Genomic DNA, 21,210 nt, shown 5'->3' on the forward strand with positions numbered 1-21,210 from the left:
TAGACCCAACTAAATAAGTGAGTAGCCTCTGTAGTTCATTCCATTGAGTCTAGTCTAGTGGTTATAGTCCAATTAGAATACATGACTAGGCCTGGCCAGAGATCATTTTTACAGCTGCCTGGGCTGATCCTGGACCTGCCAGGGCCTACACCCTCAGAGTAAGCCACTGCRATTAAAGATATTGTCTGGAAAACCAACATTCATCCAACCTGTTCAACAGCGGGGAACTGTGGGTGAAATACACATTTCTACATCTACCCAACCTGCACAGTAGTGGCAACTGGTTCTTTCACCCCTCCATTTTWAAGTAATTCAATGAGATCAATTTGGAAGCTCTGGGTCTTTTTATGAAGCGTGTTATAACATGACGTGTGCTACCATGAGCTGTCGCCGCGACGACTATAAGCCGGATGGTTRTCGATGGATGATGAACGAATGGATGACCTGACCACCTAACAACAAGGACAAGCTACCTTTCGATGCTGCTGCTCTACAACACGGCACAGTGTTCATAACAATCAGGACTGGTTTCATGACAAATAAAGGCGCTTAAGACATGTCGAGACCGCGTTCCCTCAGATCGGCAATCAAGTCGTAACGCATGCATTTCCCGTCACTGTGAGGTATTCACATTATTGTATCTATATACTAGAATTCATTACGTACAAAAAAGAGCAAAACCACCTACATCCACATCCCCCCTCACCCCAATACACCTCAGTCTCTTTTTTAACAGACACGATTTTGGAATGGCAGTTTGTTCCATGCAAACKTGAAAACTCTTGACTAACGACATCTCTTTTTGACCAACCTAACTCTCTTATGAAAAGATATAGCACTTTACTGGTTAACTAGCCAAGGTCCTGGATTAAATCAACACAAATTAACGACCTGCACAKAGCGATTGACTTTTAAAGGCATAGATCACGTTCGCTGTAAATGCCGCAGATGTCGTCTCGAGCAGTTTAAATCACCTTTAAAAATGTCAATCCCAGTCCACAGGACATATATCTGTGTTCAATCCATTCGGATTCAATCCGATCACACTTTGTCAGCTATACACCTTTTATAGTCATTGTTCCCGCATTCACGGTAAACTCTGCATATGTCGGCTCAATCATAATTTACTTTTAAATGTCAAGCGGGCTATAACGTTGATCTACAGCTGATCGGATTGAATTCCGGCCTAACTCCTGTTTCACCTTCTCCCCCCTGAGTAATGGAAGAAGACTGCCTTCCTCAGAACATACCAACCCAGCCACTTCCAATAACAACCTGTTACAAACGTCTCCAAACAAATAGGCATAGAAGGTAGTATCAATTTGATGGAATCAATTTGCCCTGCTACAATCATGACAACTTGTGTATTATTGTCAAACAAAACAGAAATCGTTGTATAGTTGCAATGTATACACCCTTCAAACATATAGTATGGAAAGCTATCATTTAAAAATTGCTGCTACAGTTGTGGTGAAAATGATTCAAGGSAGGGAAACGTGGTTTTTGAATCAATGAAGAGGGGTATGATCAGTTGACAAATATGAAGATTCAAATGAACCCTGAAATGCTCCATTTTGATAGAATGATAAAAAATAAACAATYACCAACAAATGCTTAAGTACAGCTTAATTAAAGCAGACAGTACTGCAGAGATCAATAAAGTGGAATGAAGGAGTGCGGAATGTGGGYCAGTAGTAGCAGAGATTTAAATCTAACAAAARAGTTCCGTGRGTATTTTGCAAACATACATGTTTTAATATTCACATTTTTTATTATTTCAAAACAAAATAGAGCTCTTTCATTATATATATATTTTTAATATGAATTGCATATAAAAAAAAAATCGAATTTATTTTAAATATATTTTTTTGTATCTCTAGCACCCTTGTCTTCAACTAAAGGCTTGCAGGAAAGAAAGTCATGCAGAATAATCATGCTGGTAAATAAAGTTAAAAAAATGCATTTTCTTTTTTTTTCCTTCATTTGTTTAAATCGCAGTGTCCACCCACTCTGGCCATCCCCACATCTTTTCTCACTCATGAGTCCCTCTTTCTTGTTGGAACACAGATGCTATTGTCCACCCACCACATCACCTTTCCAAAAAAGAAATTTTCGTACATTATTCCTTTACTTTTCCCTCTTTACTTCTTGCAAAACCAGTTCCAATATAGATCTTTATAATATTAACAGACATTTGCAACTGATTTTCCAAATAGCATTTTTTTTTTCAGATGGAAAAGGATGTTCCTTCTCCATCTGAAGCCATGGATAGTTTATCAAAATATAGATTTGTTCTCTTTGTACGCATACCCACCTTTGTACTTTCCTTGGTCRATTTGTCCTCGGCTTTCCTTTATTAAATGGTCTCATTTGGAGGGCGTTCCCTATCTTGTTAGAAGCTTGACCCCTGATGCAGTCAGTGGTCATTGATTGGCAGCAAGGGAAACGAGAGAGATGGGGGCAGTATAAGCATTAGGGGTCATATTTTCCTCATTGGCAGTATATATGCATCTGGAATAATAGTAATAAGTGCATGTGTAACCGATGTGAAATGGCTAGCTAGTTAGCGGTGGTGCGCGCTAATAGCGTTTCAATCGGTGACGTCACTCGCTCTGAGACCTTGAAGTGGTTGTTCCCCTTCCTCTGCAAGGGCCGCGGCTTTTGTGGAGCGATGGGTAACGATGCTTCGAGGGTGACTGTTGGCGATGTGTGCAGAGGGTCCCTGGTTCGAGCCCAGYTAGGGGRGAGGAGAGGGACGGAAGCAAGACTGTTACACATGTTTGGTGTCTTGCAAAAACCACAGTAGATAACTTATTCCACCACCGGAKACATTTTGATGGGACTTCAAAGTGTCCTTATTGTGGAGGCATCCTCTGTGCTGTAGTTAAGTTAGAACCGTATTCCTGCTGTTGGCAGGTCTCTGCATTGGACTTGAACTCAGTCAGTCGGTGCTCTACTTGTGATTGACTTGAGCTGTAGTTAGTCCATTTCTAGTGACCAATAGCAGTGTCTGTCATACATGTATGTGCATTAAGGGTTTTTGTTCAAGAAGAATGTAATTGTAATAAATAAGTCAATTCAATCTGTTTAAAAAAATACTCAGCAATTACCTCTGTTATATACATTAATGGCATTTCTTACTTGTAKTTTTGTACGAAAGCAAGGCGATAGCCAASYTACCAAAGGCAGTTCAAAGCTTTMCTCTAGATATATGGAATGTTCATCKCATAACAGTATGGGCTGCTGTTACTTTATAGGCTGGTCATACAGCAAGTGAATGCAKAGGACCTCCAGTATATGCCACATGGATTTTAAAGTAAGTACATGAGAGACAGTCTTGTTAATCCATTTTTTCTAGGGGGAAATACACTACATGACCAAAAGTATGTGGAACATCTCATTCCAAAATCATGGAGGTGCCCCCCCTTGTCGCTGCTTTATCAGCCTCCACTCTTCTGGGAAGGCTTTCCACTAGATGATGGAACATTGCTGTGAGGACTTGCTTCCGTTCAGCCACAAGAGCATTAGTGAGGTCGGGCACTGATGTTGGGCGATTAGGCCTGGCTCACAGTCGGCTTTCCAATTCATCCCAAAAGTGTTCAATGGGGTTGAGGTCAGGGCTCTGTGCAGGCCAGTCAAGTTCTTCCACAACGATCTCAACAAACACTTTCTGTATGGACCTTGCTTCGTGCACGGGGCCATTGTCTTGGTGAAACAGGAAATGACCTTCCCCAAACTGTTGCKACAAAGTTGGAAGCACAGAATCGTCTAGAATSTCATRGTATGCTGTAGCGTTAAGGTTTCCCCTTCACTGGAACTAAGAGGCCTAGCCCAAACCATGAAAAACAGCCCCAGACCATTATTCCTCCTTCACCAAACTTTACAGTTGGCACTATGCTTTGGGACAGGTAGAATTTCCTGGCATCCGCCAAACCCAGTCTGTCGGACTGCCAGAGGGTGAAGCATGATTCTTCACTCCAGAAAATGTGTTTCCACTGCTCCAGAGTCCAATGGCGGCAAGCTTTACACCACTCCAGCTGCGCATGGTGATCTTTGTCTTGTGTGCGGCCACTCGGCCAAGGAAACCCAATTCATGAAGCTCTCGATGAACAGTTCGAGTTCAGAAATGAGCAGAAATTTGACAAACTGACTTGTTGGAAAGGTCACATCCTATTAGGTGCCACGTTGAAAGGCACAGTTTTTCAGTAAGGCCATTCTACTGCCAAAGTATATGGAGATTGCATGGCTGTGTGCTTTATTTTATACACCTGTCAGCAACAGGTGTGGCTAAAATAGCCGAATCCACTAATTGGAAGGGGTGTCCACATACTTTTGTATATATAGTGTATGTAGTACTAATAGGTTCTCGGTTGATGCTACATCCATTTGGTATGGTCATCGACATACAGTATGTACTGTATCATAGTGTAATAAGTACATATGTTGGTGTCCTGGGATTATTGTTCCAAATTGAATGGAAATGAATGGAATACGTAAAGGCTTGAATGATAACCAATCTCTAACTTCCACAAGTCATGAACTCATGAGGTGGGAGAACAGACATAACATGTCTAAATTCAGTTCTCTGTTAATTTAACCTTTAACTGGTTTAGTTGTTGTTACACGTTTCCCAAATACACTTTTGAGGTGCAACCTGTCTTTGTCTCTCATGTACAATAGTTTCTTGTAAAGGTAAGTAACACAAGAGGAAAAAGGCATGTCAAGTTTTGATTCAGTGCGCATTTTCACATCACTCTGTTCAAACTGTTGATGGATAAGGTCATGACGATATTTTTCCCTGGCAACAAATGCTACAGTGTTAGCAGAGATGCTACATAGTCAGTTAGACCTGGTCCCTCGTGTATAGGTGATTGATAATTCGTGGATTCTCTAAGTTACTCAGTAGATCAGCAGTCGGTTATTTGTTACTGTATGAGATGGTTGAGCGTCACAATATAATGTCTTCTGGAATGTTTTAGTAGGAGCTCTTTTCTCTGCAACGCTCATGTCAGTTATTGTGATCTGTCGGACAGTCTTCAAAAGGGTGGTCGGAGTTGCCAAGAGGGTGCTTTGGTAACAGCATAAAGATCCAACCTAATGTTCATCTTGACTACCCTCCGGTATTGCTCGTCACACCAAAGATCCGCCTTTWAACTGTCCATCTGTGTCACACGTCTTGGTAAAGTGGCTCCCTCCGATCATTTCTGATTGACTCAGTATGTCTTCTTCAGAGAAAAGGCCAATGCTAGAAACTTAACACTGCAAAGACAAGAATAAACAGCTGTTAATGTTGTACACTYAGATAAAATAGGATTACAATTAAGAAAAGTAATGCATTTGGGCAGTGGTAGTATTAGAAATTAGCATGCTATCCATGCTACAGTTTGTATTTCTGAATATAAAAGGTTAAATAAGGCATTCAACTGTTGCATCATCAACATAGTATTACAGTGCCTTGCAAAAGTATTCAGAGTCCTTAGATGTCTCCACAAATGGGATTAAAATGGATTTAATAAAATTAACATTTTGTCAATTTACACAAAATACTGTAAAAAAATGGAAGAATAAAGCCATTTATTTTAAAGGAATATTTAAAACAATGTTCTGCTTCATATTAATATCCAGCAACATCCCAAGACCAACACGTGAAAATGGTGCGTTTCTATATGTTGTAGTAAAAAAATATCTTCCTCTAAGTGTTTCCAATGACATCAACCAATTAGTAGGCAATGTCTACTCATAATTGGTTAAAATCACATGATGCACTCCTATGACATCACTGGAAACCCTCATCTTCCTCACTACAAAACATAGAAACGCTTCATTTTCACATATGTGGAGGTGGCGCTGGAGATGAACACGAAGTAGAAACATTTGGACATTTCCCCTTTAAGATGAATTAAAAAAAATGTATAACTACAATATTTGTTGCACAATTATTCAGGCCCTTCAATTAGGCAAGCTTAACCCTTGTGGTGTTCGTGGAACCCATTTTTAAAAATGAAATTCTTTGATTTAACTAGGCAAGTCAGTTAAGACCAAATCATTTTTTACAATGACGGCCTACCCTGGACGACGCTGGGCCAATTGTGCACCGCCCTATGGGATTTCCCAATCACGGCCGGATGTGGCAGGCTGGATTTACAATCTTTGCTAAAATAAAAATTATACAATTAATAATTRTTTCAACCTGAGACTCATTGGCCTTGGTTCATTTTCAGTGAAGAACACGTACAAGAACACATTTTGATTGAGTGCACCCCCCTACACATCTATATTACATATGCGGTGTTTGGGTCCACTGGACCCGAGGGTAAAAAATGTGTGTGTGTGTGTGTAGGTGAAAACAAGTACAAATTCAACAGAAAAAGGTTTATTGTGTGCCTTCACTCGGTCTTCCTTCTCTCTGGGCCTGCTGTTTCAACAAAGCACCAAGAACCTGCCTATCTCCCTCTTTTCTCACACTCTTTACCCATTGTAGTGTGTGAAACTACACAATGTCTTGCGGGAACCTGCACAATGTATTATAAACAATTCAGTATTTTCCGACACTCTACCCCAGCCAGGTGCAAATTGGGGGAGGGACACAACAAATAAATAGCTTTGCATTACCACAATCAGTATGGCAAAAACGAATCTCTGCTCAGAGGGCCTTAGAAATAATTTTTGCACAGAGAGAAGCTAGTGTGGAAGGAGCGTGCATGTTCCACTTTGGAAGATGAAACATTTTCAGAATCATGTCTATCAATTCGGAGTCTGACAGTGAGTTGGAAGAAGAGGATGTCATTGACCCTGAATAAAACATTAAAACCTTCAGACCAGTTGGGGGAAAAAAACACCCAACATGGCCTAATAATGCAAAAGCACTGACCAATTATGTTATGTTCAGGTGTTTCAGACAACCATTTGGTCAAAAGCATAGCAGTTCTCTTTTAGACCAAGACACAGCAGCAAATACACAAAGCTCAGGTTTCATTGATCAAACATTGGACCAAATGTTGTCAGGGAAGTYGCTAAAGGAGCCTTTTTAACATCGTTTCATAAGTCATACATGTGCCCATTTTCTGACAAGAGTGACAAGAGCAAAGTCTAATTGACACAGAATCTGTGGTTTTAAACAGGCCATTTCTCAAGATTTCCTTTAGATTCCTGACAACTTCACATGGCCAACATTCAGTAGCCACTATGTTGGCCAATCTGACGGATTACCAGGACGTGTGCTCCGGGCATGTGCTGACCAACTGGCAGGTGTCTTCACTGACATTTTCAACATGTCCCTGATTAAGTCTGTAATACTAACATGCTTCAATGCAGACCACCATAGTCCCTGTGCCCAAGAACACAAAGGCAACCTGCCTAAATTACTACAGACCCGTAGCACTCACGTCCGTAGCCATGAAGTGCTTTGAAGGCTGGTAAGGGCTCACATCAACACTATTACCCCAGAAACCCTAGACCCACTCCAATTGCATACTGCCCAAACAGATCCACAGATGATGCCATCTCTATTGCACCACACTGCCCTTCCCACCTGGACAAAAGGAACACCTGTGTGAGAATGCTATTCATTGATACAGTCAGCGTTCAACACCATATACCCTCAAAGCTCATCACGAAGCTCAGGAACCTGGGACTAAACACCTCCCTCTGCAACTGGATCCTGGACTTCCTGCCCCAGGTGGTGAGGGTAGGTAGCAACACATCTGCCACGCTGATCCTCAACACTGGAGCTCCCCAGGGGTGCGTGCGCAGTCCCCTCCTGATCTCCTGTTCACCCACGACTGCATGGCCAGGCACGACTCTAACACCATCATTAAGTTTGCAGATGACACAACAGTGGTAGGCCTGATCACCGACAACGACGAGACAGCCTATAGGGAGGAGGTCAGAGGCTGCCTGGCGGTGGTGCCAGAATAACAACCACTCCCTCAACGTAACCAAGACTAAGGAGATGATTGTGGACTACATGAAAAGGAGCACCGAGCACGCCCCCATTCTCATCGACCGGTGTTAGTGGAGCATTGAGAGCTTCAAATTCCTTGGTGTCCACATCAACAACAAACTAGAATGGTCCAAACACACCAAGACAGTCGTGAAGAGGGCACGACAAAGCCTATTACCCCTCAGGAAACTAAAAAGATTGGCATGGGTCCTGAGTCCTCAAAAGGTTTTACAGCTGCAACATTGAAGGATCCTGACCGGTTGCATCACTGCCTGGTACGGCAATTGCTTGGCCTCCGACCGCAAGGCACTTCAGAGGGTAGTGCGTACGGCCCAGTACATCACTGGGGCAAAGCTGCCTGCCATCCAGGACCTCTACACCAGGCGGTGTCAGAGGAAGGCCCTAAAAATTGTCAAAGACCCCAGCCACCCCAGTCATAGACTGTTCTCTCTACTACCGCATGGACGCGGTACCGGAGTGCCAAGTCTAGGACAAAAGAAGCTTCTCAACAGTTTTTTCCCCCAAGCCTAAGACTCCTGAACAGGTAACTAAATGGTTACCCGGACTATTTGCATTGTTGCCCCCCTAACCCCTCTTTTACGCTCCCGCTACTCTCTGGTATTCTATATGCATAGTCACTTTAACTATACATTCATGTACATACTACCTCAATTGGACCGACCAACCAGTTCTCCAGCACATTGGCTAACTGGGCTATCTGCATTGTATCCCACCACCCACCAACCCCTCTTTTTACACTACTGCTACTCTCTGTGCATCATACATGCATAGTTACTTAACCAACTCTACATGTACAGTGGGGCAAAAAAGTATTTAGTCAGCCACCAATTGTGCAAGTTCTCCCACTTAAAAAGATGAGAGAGGCCTGTAATTTTCATCATAGGTACACTTCAACTATGACAGACAAAATGAGAAAAAAAAATCCAGAAAATCACATTGTAGGATATTTAATGAATTTATTTGCAAATTATGGTGGAAAATAATAGTATTTGGTCACCTACAAACAAGCAAGATTTCTGGCTCTCACAGACCTGTAACTTCTTCTTTAAGAGGCTCCTCTGTCCTCCACTCGTTACCTGTATTAATGGCACCTGTTTGAATTTGTTATCAGTATAAAAGACACCTGTCCACAACCTCAAACAGTCACACTCCAAACTCCACTATGGCCAAGACCAAAGAGCTGTCAAAGGACACCAGAAACAAAATTGTAGATCTTCACCAGGCTGGGAAGACTGAATCTGCAATAGGTAAGCAGCTTGGTTTGAAGAAACAACTGTGGGAGCAATTATTAGGAAATGGAAGACATACAAGACCACTGATAATCTCCCTCGATCTGGGGCTCCACGCAAGATCTCACCCCGTGGGGAACCCACGGGGGGACCTAGTGAATGACCTGCAGAGAGCTGGGACCAAAGTAACAAAGCCTACCATCAGTAACACACTACGCCGCCAGGGACTCAAATCATGCAGTGCCAGACGTGTCCCCCTGCTTAAGCCAGTACATGTCCAGGCCCGTCTGAAGTTTGCTAGAGAGCATTTGGATGATCCAGAAGAAGATTGGAGAATGGCCAGGCACGACTCTAGGCACGACTAGGCATGGTCAGATGAAACCAAAATATAACTTTTTTGGTAAAAACTCAACTCGTCGTGTTTGGACAAAGGATGCTGAGTTGCATCCAAAGAACACCATACCTACTGTGAAGCATGGGGGTGGAAACATCATGCTTTGGGGCTGTTTTTCTGCAAAGGGACCAGGACGACTGATCCGTGTAAAGGAAAGAATGAATGGGACCATGTATCGTGAGATTTTGAGTGAAAACCTCCTTCCATCAGCAAGGGCATTGAAGATGAAACGTGGCTGGGTCTTTCAGCATGACAATGATCCCAAACACACCGCCCGGGCAACGAAGGAGTGGCTTCGTAAGAAGCATTTCAAGGTCCTGGAGTGGCCTAGCCAGTCTCCAGATCTCAACCCCATAGAAAATCTTGGAGGGAGTTGAAAGTCCGTGTTGCCCAGCAACAGTCCCAAAACATCACTGCTCTAGAGGAGATCTGCATGGAGGAATGGGCCAAAATACCAGCAACAGTGTGTGAAAACCTTGTGAAGACTTACAGAAAACGTTTGACCTCTGTCATTGCCAACAAAGGGTATATAACAAAGTATTGAGATAAACTTTTGTTGTTGACCAAATACTTATTTTCCACCATAATTTGCAAATAAATTCATAAAAAATCCTACAATGTGATTTTCTGGATAATTTTTCTCATTTTGTCTGTCATAGTTGAAGTGTACCTATGATGAAAATTACAGGCCTCTCTCATCTTTTTAAGTGGGAGAACTTGCACAATTGGTGGCTGACAAAATACTTTTTTGCCCCACTGTACATACCACCCTCAATAAGCCTGACTAACCGGTGTCTATATATAGCCTTGCTACTCTTATTTTCAAATGTCTTTTTACTGTTGTTGTATTTCTTTACTTACCTACACACACACCTTTCTTCGCACCATTGGTTAGAGCCTGTAAGTAAGCATTTCACTGTAATAATACCGGTTGTATTCGGCGCACGTGACAAATAAACTTTGATTTGATAGTGTTCAGACCCATTCCTTTTTAGACTTATTCAAAAATTAATTATTTTCCCTCCCAATCTAGACACAATACCCATGACAGAGTTTAAATTTTTTATTTTTAAAATTGCTAAAATAAAATCAACTTAAATACCTTATTTACAGTATTCAGAACCTTTGCTATGAGACTCAAAATTGAGCTCAGGTGCATCCGGTTTCCTTTGATTTTCCTTGAGCTGTTTCTACAATTTGATTGGAGTACACCAGTGGTAAATTCAATTGATTGGACATGATCTGGAAATGCACACCTGTCTATATAAGGTCCCACAGTTGACAGTGCATGTCAGAGCGTCATACCCAAGAAGACTCGAGCAGTAATCCCTGCCCAAGTTGCTTCAACAAAGTTCTGAGTAAATGGTCTCAATACTTATGCAAATGAGATTCTAAAATAAAAAACTGTTTTTGCTTTGCCATTTTGTGGTATTGGTGGTAGTTTGATGAGAAAAGAAAAATGATTTAATCAATTTTAGAATAAGGCTGTAACATAACAAAATGTTGAAAAAGTCAAGGGGTCTAAATACTTTCCGAATGCACTGTATACTTGGGATTGTCTCCTACTGCTAGGCGGAAAACATCTAGCATGCAGTCTATAGTATTCTCTCTTGGTATGCAATCTGGTTTCCTCTCAGGTTATGGATGTGTCACTGCAACCTTAAAGGTCCTCAATGATGTCACCATTGCCCTTGATTCTAAGCATTGTTGTGCTGATATTTTTATTGACTTGGCCAAAGCTTTTGATACGGTAGACCATTCCATTCTTGTGGGCCGGCTAAGCAGTATTGGTGTCTGAGGGGTCTTTGGCCTGGTTTGCTAACTACCCCTATCAAAGAGTGCAGTGTATAAAGTCAGAACATCTGCTGTCTCAGCCACTGCCTGTCACCAAGGGCGTACCCTAAGACTCTATCCTAAGCCCCACGTTCTTCTCAATTTACATCAACAACATAGCTCAGGCAGTAGGAAGCTCTCTCATCCATTTATATGCAGATGATACAGTCATATACTCAGCTGGCCCCTCCCTGGATTTTGTGGTAAATGCTCTACAATAAAGCTTTCTTAGTGTCCAACAAGCTTTCTCTACCCTTAACATTGTTCTGAACACCTCCAAAACAAAGATCTTGTGGTTTAATAAGAAGAAAGCCACTCTCCCGCACAGGTGTGATTACTACCTCTGAGGGTTTAGAGCTTGAGGTAGTCACCTCATACAAGTACTTAGGAGTATGGCTAGACAGTGCACTGTCCTTCTCTCAGCACATATCAAAGCTGCAGGCTAAAGTTCAATCTAGACTTGGTTTCCTCTATCATAATCGCTCCTCTTTCACCCCAGCTGCCAAACTAACCCCGATTCAGATGACCATCCTACCCATGCTAGATTACAGAGACATAATTTATAGATCAGCAGGTAAGGGTGCTCTCGAGCAGCTAGATTTTCTTTACCATTCAGCCATCAGATTTGCCACCAATGCTCCTTATAGGACACATCACTGCACCCTATACTCCTCTGTAAACTGGTCATCTCTGTATACCCGTTGCAAGACCCACTGGTTGATGCTTATTTATAAGACCCTCTTAGGCCTCACGCCCCCCTATCAGAGATATCTACTGCAGCCCTCATCCTCCACATACAACACCTGTTCTGCCAGTCACATTCTGTTAAAGGTCCCCAAAGTACACACATCCATGGGTCGCTCGTCTTTTCAGTTCGCTGCAGCTAGCGACTGGAATGAGCTGCAACAAACACTCAAACTGGACAGTTTTATCTCAATCTCTTTATTCAAAGACTCAATCATGGACACTCTTACTGACAGTTGTGGCTGCTTTGCGTGATGTATTGTTGTCTCTACCTTCTTGCCCTTTGTGCTGTTGTCTGTGCCCAATAATGTTTGTACAATGTTTTGTGCTGCTACCAAGTTGTGTTGTTGTCTTAGGTCTCTATGTAGTGTTGTGTTGTCTCCATTGTCGTGATGTGTGTTTTGTCCTATATTTGTATGTTATTTTCTTTATCCCAGCCCACGTCCCAGCATGAGGTCTTTTGCCAGGCCGTCATTGTAAATAAGAATGTGTTCTTAACGGACCTGCCTAGTTAAATAAAATAAAAAAATAAACATGGGAAAGACAAGGAAAGAAACTTGTCATGWTCCTAAAATAAACTGATGAAACATATTGTACATGGAAACACTATATCATGTCATGTCTTTTCAGACATAAGTRACAATATCTTTTAGCAAACCCCATTAATGAGATATTTTTGAAAGACTTCAAAGGATCATTTGAAGTCTTTCAAACATATCTGCCTAATGGGGTTTGCTTAAAGGTCATCTGAAGCTAGAAATATATATATTAAATGATAACTAAACGTCCACTGTAGCTTTCTGTACACTGAATCTAAGATTTTGGTAACACTTGTAGTGTTAAAAAATTAAACTAGTATGGATAACACAAGAAACATATTTCCTTGTCAGTTTGACCCTAGTTAGAAGTTGGGTAAACTGACATGGAAAGACATYTGTAATGTCAGGTGATGGTGATTTAAATGGACCCACACTCAGAAGAAAGGGTACGGTTAGGCTACAGTATTGTCGCTAGCGGTACTAAAATAACAATACCAACCAGCGGTCACCAACCGGTCGATCGCGGTCGATTTGTCGTAATCCATGCATTTCTAGTCGATCGCCAAACATTTCTGTAAAAAACAACGATAAAGTCTTGTGTTCCCATTTTTTTTATTTGTCTCTAGCTGTTGGTGGTAGGTGCAGCCAATGTAGCTGCCCTGCGCACTGGGTAGGCAAACTGTGGCCATTTCATGTATCGGAAGGTACAAACACGACCTTCCCGGTGGGACTGGAGCTTAAAATGGACTCTTTTTTGGTTTTAAATGTAGGTTTTATACAAATTTAAAAAATACAACACTAAGGCAGTCAGGGGCTTCCAAGAGAGGAGTTCAACAACTCAAGGCTATCTTAACTTAGATCAGTGTATCCCAACCCTGGTCCTCCAGTACCCKCCAACAGTACACATTTGTATTGTAACCCTGGACAAGCACACCTGAMTCAACTTGTCAACTAATCATCAAGCCCTCAATGAGCTCAATGAGATGTGTTTTTCCAGGGCTACAACAAAAAATGTGTACTGTTGGGGGTACTGGAGGAACATGGTTGGGAAACACTGRCATAGARCTGTCTCTTATACACATCTAGATGTGTATAAGAGACAGGTCTTAAAGCCCTCAATCAATGAGATGTGTTTTTCCAGGGCTACAACAAAAAATGTGTACTGTTGGGGGTACRSGAGGAACATGGTTGGGAAACACTYCRKTAMWRCTGTCTCTTATACACATCTAGATGTGTATAAGAGACAGGATTGGCATAGTCCCGAGTTGCACAGCAGGCTAATGCACTGCATCTCAGTGCAAGAGGTGTCACTACAGTCCCTGATTTGAATCCAGGCTGTATCACATCCGGCCGTGATTGGGACTCCCATAGGGCGGCGCACAATTGGCCCAGCGTCGTTCGTGTTTGGCCGTGGTAGGCCATCATTGTAAATAAGAATTTGTTCTTATCTGACTTGCCTAGTTAAGTACAGGTTAAATAAATAAAATAAATACAAATATTGTCTGTCTGGCAGTGTGATGTCAGAGTCAATCAGTGTTTCAGTCACTAGTTGCAGCTTACTGTATTGCTTTTGAACTACTCGAGGTCACTACACTACAGACATATGATAATATCACTGAAAATGTTGTTCTAGTCCTGTGACCTCGGAGGCTCTGCTGACCCCACTGACCTTTGACCGTTGAAAGATGGCCACTGTACACCATCGTATTCAAAAGCATCCATTATGCATGCATAGCTAGAATATGTACATGTCATACCATGATAGAAATATTTGGGACTGAACATTTCSGCCAATGCAAAGGGAGATTTCTCCAGAGAGCGATGTGTCTTTTGTTGTCTGTCAGGGTGAATGTCAGCTGGGTAGAGAGGGCACCAGTGACACAAAGAAATAACACAGAAAAAGCCACAGACAACAGCAACACAAACACAAACACTCAGATGGCAGTACAACATTTGATTTGATTCGGAGTAGGACAGAGACACAGTGTAAAGTGTAAGAATGAATAAGCCAACATACAAATGCGTGAAATGATACAACCTGAAGAGAGAGACAACAACACAGAGCACAGTAGACAACATGTGACCCGCTGTTCCTGATACCCTTTAAGTGTTATAGGGCTCCTTCAATGCAGTTGCCACACACATACATTTATTTGTGCACACACACACAAACACGTACACACACTGACCACAGTCTCTCAAATACACTGCCTGGTTCACACACACACACACACACACACTCGCTGTATCTTACACTATCCATTAAATATGATACTCTGAGCAATAGAATGCAATTGGCTTTGATATTCGAATTACAGTTTTGCCCAACCTTAGCTCAATAGCTTGGTGATCTTGCTTCTCTACCTATCTACTGATTCCACTATTCAAACTCACTTACATTCACACAGAATGCAATTCATGGGTGATATTTAAACTCTAGCAAACATACTGTACAAACACAACACAGTGAACACAGTGGGTAATAATTGTGATTTGCAGTCATCTAGTGTYTCTGTGAGTGTGTTCTGTGTCCAAGTGTGTCTGTGGGTGGTATGTTTGAGTGGCAACTGCCAACATTCAATGTCATGGAGCTGAGAGAACATTAAATGTTTGGCTGACGGATTAGAAAAAAAAACGGAGAATAAAACCGGGTTCCATTTTGGTTACCTGTGATTTTAAGGTGTTACCTCTTGGCCTATAGTTTTGGAGGTGGAGTTTGCATTGAGGTCCTGCTGTAGCAGAGACCCTTCCAGCTTATACCATTCTTCAGCCAAAGGGGAGTCTGGGCTGGCTGACAGGGCTGTTGCCTGTAGTTTAGTGTCAACGGGGATGTGGAGAGTTTGGGAGGAGTGTAAAGGAGAAGTGTTTGATGCAGGTTTGGTGTTGGTGGTTGTAGGTGTAAAAAAAGGTTTGTTGCAGCGATAAAGAAATGGAATGCGGTATTGGATTTCAGAATCAGCAGAAGAGAGTATACATGGGGTAAACAGGGGTAAATAAGGTGTGTTTTGGAGAGGAAAGGAAAGGAAGAGGGAAAATAATGGGGCCAAAGAGAGAGGGTGGGGGGGAGCATGAAGTGGGAGTCAAAGCCAAACAAGAAGGCGGAGGGGAGACGAGAGGGAGAGAATGAAACAGAAGTGGCGCGAGGTAAATGAATGCGTGGTCAACTGTCTGAGTCCAAGAAACAGAGAAAGAGAGAAACAATGAGAGTGAGAGATGGCGAGGAGACCAAAATAAATACAAGGACAAAATGGAGGATGACAATTTGAGGCAGTGAAAGAGGGACAGAAAATACAGACAGGAAGAAAGAAGAGGCGGTACCAAGTGTGATGGATGAAAACAAGGACAGTATGGAGGTGAATAAGTGGAAACATAGAGCAGAGCAGAAGAGTAATTGTGTTGGTGTAGGTAGGCGTTGTTGTGTCCTGTCAGAACATCGAGTTTGTAACCTCCCTGTCACACAAACACAGTCATGTCTCTTCCCATGATGCTGTTGGCCGTTGCTTGTGTCTGCCTGTGTGTTCTCTCTAACTAACCACAAATCAGTTCCCACATATGCTGTATTTGATCATGTATACATAATTAGTGTGTATGTATTTGTGTCTTGCGCACCTTCTCTGTTGGCATCATCTATATAGGGAGTATCTGTACCAGTGCCTGTGCCTTATGGCATCTTATGTGTAGCTCTGTTGACTACGTGGTGTGTGTTTACAGTTCCGTCCGCTGCGGGACCGACATACCTTTCCGCACATTCCCATCTGTGGCGCGGAATTCCCTGGTGTTGAGCAGGAAGCAAGCACGGTCCTGCTGGTGGCGTTCCCGTGTTATTAGGGCGCCCTCTCGCTCCGGACTCAGCACCTGGTCAATGGTGGGGCAGTCCTCGTTCGCCAGGACCGCAGTGGCCGCGTCYCCGTTCTGCTTGGACTCTTTTGGAAAAGGAGGGGAGATGGGGAAAAAGGGGAGGGAAGAGCAAGGGAGAAGGAGAGAGTAAAGGAGAAGGAAGGAATAGGAGAGTAGGAGTGAAGTGAGGTACCTGGATGTAAAGGAAGAAGGTTGTGATGGGAGACTGAGGCCAAACTGGGCTGTGTTTCCATATCCACACTAGCATACCACTTAGGGTGCATGCCCATTACATTGCTTCATTCTACGTAGCATGTTAGTATGGGTATTTTAACATAGCCCGAGGGGAGTAGTTGCTTACTTGATGATTCAATTGACCCAATCAGAGAGCTTGCTGTTGTGAGTTTAGGGGCTTTGATTGGCTGCTATATCTGAGGTTTTGGCATGGCACCTTGGCCCACCAATACAGAAATCATGAATCCCCAGTCTCCCATCACTGGAAAAAAGTGTGTAAGAAAATAGTCAAAGGAATAGGGAGGAGAGGTGTTACTACAAGCTACTGATCACAATTGAATACTGCAGATGAGATACATAATCAGAGACGGATTCAGTCAAATAGCCTCCAACTGGGCCAAATCTAATCCCAAACTATGGTGTCCTACTAAAAAAAAACACACAATGCAATAGACTACTTTATTAGGACTTAAACATAAATGATCTTTCTCACTGTGTGTGATAAAGTAAATGGCGTTAGTGAAGAGCAGTCGTTTCAAATGTAGGCTAAATGCACATGATGCTGCTGAGGGGAGGGCGGCTCATAATAATGGCTGGAACGGAGCAAATGGAATGGCATCAAACGTGGAAACCGTGTTTTTTGATGTGTTTGATACCATTCCACCTATTCCGCTCCAGCCATTACCACGAGCCCATCCWCCACAATTAAGGTGCCGCCAACCTCCTGTGGCTCTATGTAGTCTAGAGCTCAGGGCCGAGTACCATCTTAAGCTACTGTGTTTTCTAAAACACCCACATATACATTCTACTATGATATGTAATTGATAATTGCCAATGTGTCAAAGTTCATGTCTATCCTGGCTTAGCAAGACAGCATGGTAAACTAAACACTGGACGTAGTGATAGAAGTGGTGGTTCGGGGTGCGAGTTGACGCTACAGGGTAGCCCTTGATTTCTCAAGGGCTACAAAATACACAACATGTGCCATATTGTGTCGTGTGTGGACATTGGGTTCATAGGTCATACACAATCATGCCAAATGAAATAGGAAGTACTGCACATATTACGTACTAAATATTGCAATTCAGTTTTTCAAAAAAAAATTGTCTAACATTTAAACCAAAAGATTGAACCAAATGTATGTCTATTAGGCTGTTGTGAAGAGATCCAAATTATAATTTAAAGTACTGTGTTTGTTTTATGCAGACAGATGGAGGCCTGTCGGCAAATGTGGACTCACCAGTTGATCATAAATTACCTATGAGTTCTGATGGATTAGCTATCTCTCAAGGGCAGATTCAGAATCAGCCCCCKTCTCTCAAGGGCAGATTCAGAATCAGACCCCCCCATCCCTATCAGGGACAGAGGCACTCTAAATCCACACCCCACAACCCAAGGATCTGCYGGACTGTACTATTACTGAGATCACTGAGTGCCTGTAACTGGCTGTCAGATAACATTCTGATTCCTAAGTCTTATACAGCCCAGAGTCACTCACATGCTGTGAAAATCCCTACGTTTGATTGAATGGATATCTGTTGACACTAAACTGTACAATTTGACAACATCTTTGCCAAAAACTATAATATTTTGCCGGGGTAAATTGAGTTCTTTGCCCTTGTTGGAGGCCAGTGGTGGTGTGCCCAGATGCTCAGCGAAGCTCAATGTTGTGTTTAAAAACTCATACCAATCTTACGAGGCAAGGTCGAAGCAAGTTTGTTAACTTGCAGTCTGTGTCTTAAAATAGGGGTCTGAGGATTAAAAATAGAAATGTCTCACCTCGGTTGATTGCTATGATCTCCTCTTGAGCGAGGGGGCAGTCGAGGCCTCCGGACCAGATCACCTCGCCGAGTACATTACCCAGGATCCTATGGGGTGAGGCAGTGGCCAGGGCGAGGGCGTCGGGCTTGCAGTAGTTGGGCGAGCCCGGCATGGTTGGCCGGGGGATGTGCTTGCCCTTTTTCTTGGGCAGCTTCTGCTTAGCCATGGCCAGTGAGTAGTACATGCCGAAGTTGTTGACGATGACGGGCACAGGCATGGCGATGGTCAACACCCCCGACAGGGCGCACAGCGCGCCCACCAGCATCCCTGACCACGTCTCGGGGTACATGTCCCCGTATCCCAGAGTGGTCATGGTGACCACAGCCCACCAGAAGCCAATGGGGATGTTCTTGAAGTTTGTGTGTTTGGCAGCCGTAGGGTCGTCAGGGTCTGCACCGATGCGCTCGGCATAGTAGATCATGGTGGCGAAGATGAGCACTCCGAGAGCAAGGAAGATGATGAGCAGGAGGAACTCATTGGTGCTAGCGCGGAGCGTGTGGCCCAGGACGCGAAGCCCCACGAAGTGGCGGGTCAGCTTGAAGATACGCAGGATGCGGACGAAGCGGACCACACGCAGGAACCCCAATACGTCCTTGGCGGCTTTGGAGGACAGGCCGCTCAGCCCCACCTCCAGGTAGAAGGGCATGATGGCAATGAAGTCGATGATGTTGAGGGTGCTCCTGAAGAACTCGACCTTGTCCGGGCAGAAGACCACYCGTGCCATCACCTCAATGGTGAACCAGACGACGCACATGCCCTCCACGTASGTAAGCCAGCTGTCGGTCACCACCTCGTAGACGATCACCTCGCGCGTCACGTTTCCCTCCGTCACGTTCTCCGTCTTGTTGTAGATGGTGTTGAAGGCCTCATGCGTCTCCATGCAGAATGTAGAGATGGAGATGAGGATGAACAAAAGGGAGAGGAATGCGCAGTACTGGAGGAGAGGAACAGAAGAAACAGAGAGTGGAGGGACAGAGAGAGCAGGGGAAAGGCAAAAAGACAGAAGGCAAAGAGAAAGTTGAAGATAGAGGGACAGTAAAGGAGAAAAGAAAGAGGAAGGAGAGAAGGTTTACAGTCATATACAAAACCAACAGCGCTAGAAAAACAGATGGTGTATTGTTCAACAGTTTGTCAGCCCCTACAGGACACTGCAGGGCATTACTCGATCAGCTGAGATGAGGCCAGATTATTAAACCGGACTAYACTCCTAAGTGGGATAATGTTGACCTTGAGGGTGACTGCAGGGTCAAACTGGACCGAGCACTGAGGGATGCTCAATCTGACAATCATAAAAAATGCTGCAACGGTCATCGGCATGACAGCCCAAGGACAAGCGGAGGAAAAAATAGAAAACCGGGAGCCACACATAATAAACCTGCAGAATGGAGGAAAGCGGGAGGAGACCTGGCTGCAATGAAAATACAGACTACTACTGTTTCGTTGGCGCAGCATGGACACAGAGAAAAGGGGAGTAAAAGAAAGATGGAGAGGAAACAAAAGAAAGTGATGGGGAAACAGAAAATATAGTCGTATAAGGATTAAACTGATGAATTATAAACATCAATGTGTCTCAGAGTGCACTGGATGGGTTTCAAAATRAGGATGGGGCACGTGTTCACCCCTTCATACTGAATGTTCAACATAAAGGGCCTGAAACATGTGTCATTGAGTCTGTTTGTGGCCCAGCATGATTAATTGTGGTCCCAATTATTTGAAAATATTTACATTTACATTTTACATTTTACATTTAAAATATGTCATGTTGAAATAACAATTCACACATAAAGTATTATAAACAAAGTAAAAGGACTGACAGCCCTATTGTACATTATGTATTGACCATCATTTGGACCCTTACAACTACTATATTAATCATACAGTTGAAAACCCTAAAGCCCAAAGTGCTTGAGATAGCATTCTATTTTAACACTTCATTTCAAGGTAACAGTACTGGGGAACCAATACTCCCCATTCAGTCATGTAATTTACCCTCTACTTTTAAAGAGTTCTGCGAATGCAAAAATGTCTAAAACACCCTCCAATCACCCTCCAATTAGCCATATAGGTACTCCTTATACTACCACTACCGCTATTATGGTGCTACTGTATAAAGCATTGTATGATTGGTAACTGAGTAAATATCAAAACTTCCTGTGAGATCCTCTTCATAATACCTTATAAGTACATTTATTATACCTTTTGAGGAATGCATAATGCATTACAATGCACGACATGGATGCTAAAAACTGGTACTTATTTATTAACCATTGATAAAATCAGACGGTACAACATGAGTACAATCAGTCAGAGACATCCAACAAGACCTCAACCTGAATGAACCCTCTCGAAGGGTTCATTTGAGATAACCAAACAGGCAGACTTCATTTCAAACTGTATTATAGGTTGCCCTATACAGTGGGGCAAAAAAGTATTTAGTCAGCCACCAATTGTGCAAGTTCTCCCACTTAAAAAGATGAGAATCTCCAACAAACGCCGGCAAGAAGGAGTGGCTTCGTAAGAAGCATTTCAAGGTCCTGGATGGCCTAGCCAGTCTCCAGATCTCAACCCATAGAAAATCTTTGGAGGGAGTTGAAAGTCCGTGTTGCCAGCAACAGC

The 21,210-nt window shown here is 43.0% G+C and overlaps 1 protein-coding gene across 1 annotated transcript in view; it reads right to left on the minus strand.

Moving 5' to 3' along the window:
- Positions 1-3,091: 3,091 nt before the first annotated feature.
- Positions 3,092-21,210, minus strand: part of LOC111976483 (voltage-gated potassium channel KCNC1-like) — a 41,559-nt gene continuing 23,440 nt past the window's right edge. The window contains exons 2-4 of the mRNA XM_024005331.2: positions 18,553-19,528; positions 16,440-16,625; positions 3,092-5,259 (exon numbers count right to left, since the gene is read on the minus strand). Coding sequence (XP_023861099.2) covers positions 5,246-5,259; positions 16,440-16,625; positions 18,553-19,528 — 1,176 coding nt within the window. The 3' untranslated portion in view covers positions 3,092-5,245. The remainder of the gene's footprint in view (positions 5,260-16,439; positions 16,626-18,552; positions 19,529-21,210) is intronic.

Source organism: Salvelinus sp. IW2-2015, linkage group LG17, assembly GCF_002910315.2.
Source record: "Salvelinus sp. IW2-2015 linkage group LG17, ASM291031v2, whole genome shotgun sequence".
NCBI lineage: Eukaryota > Metazoa > Chordata > Actinopteri > Salmoniformes > Salmonidae > Salvelinus > Salvelinus sp. IW2-2015.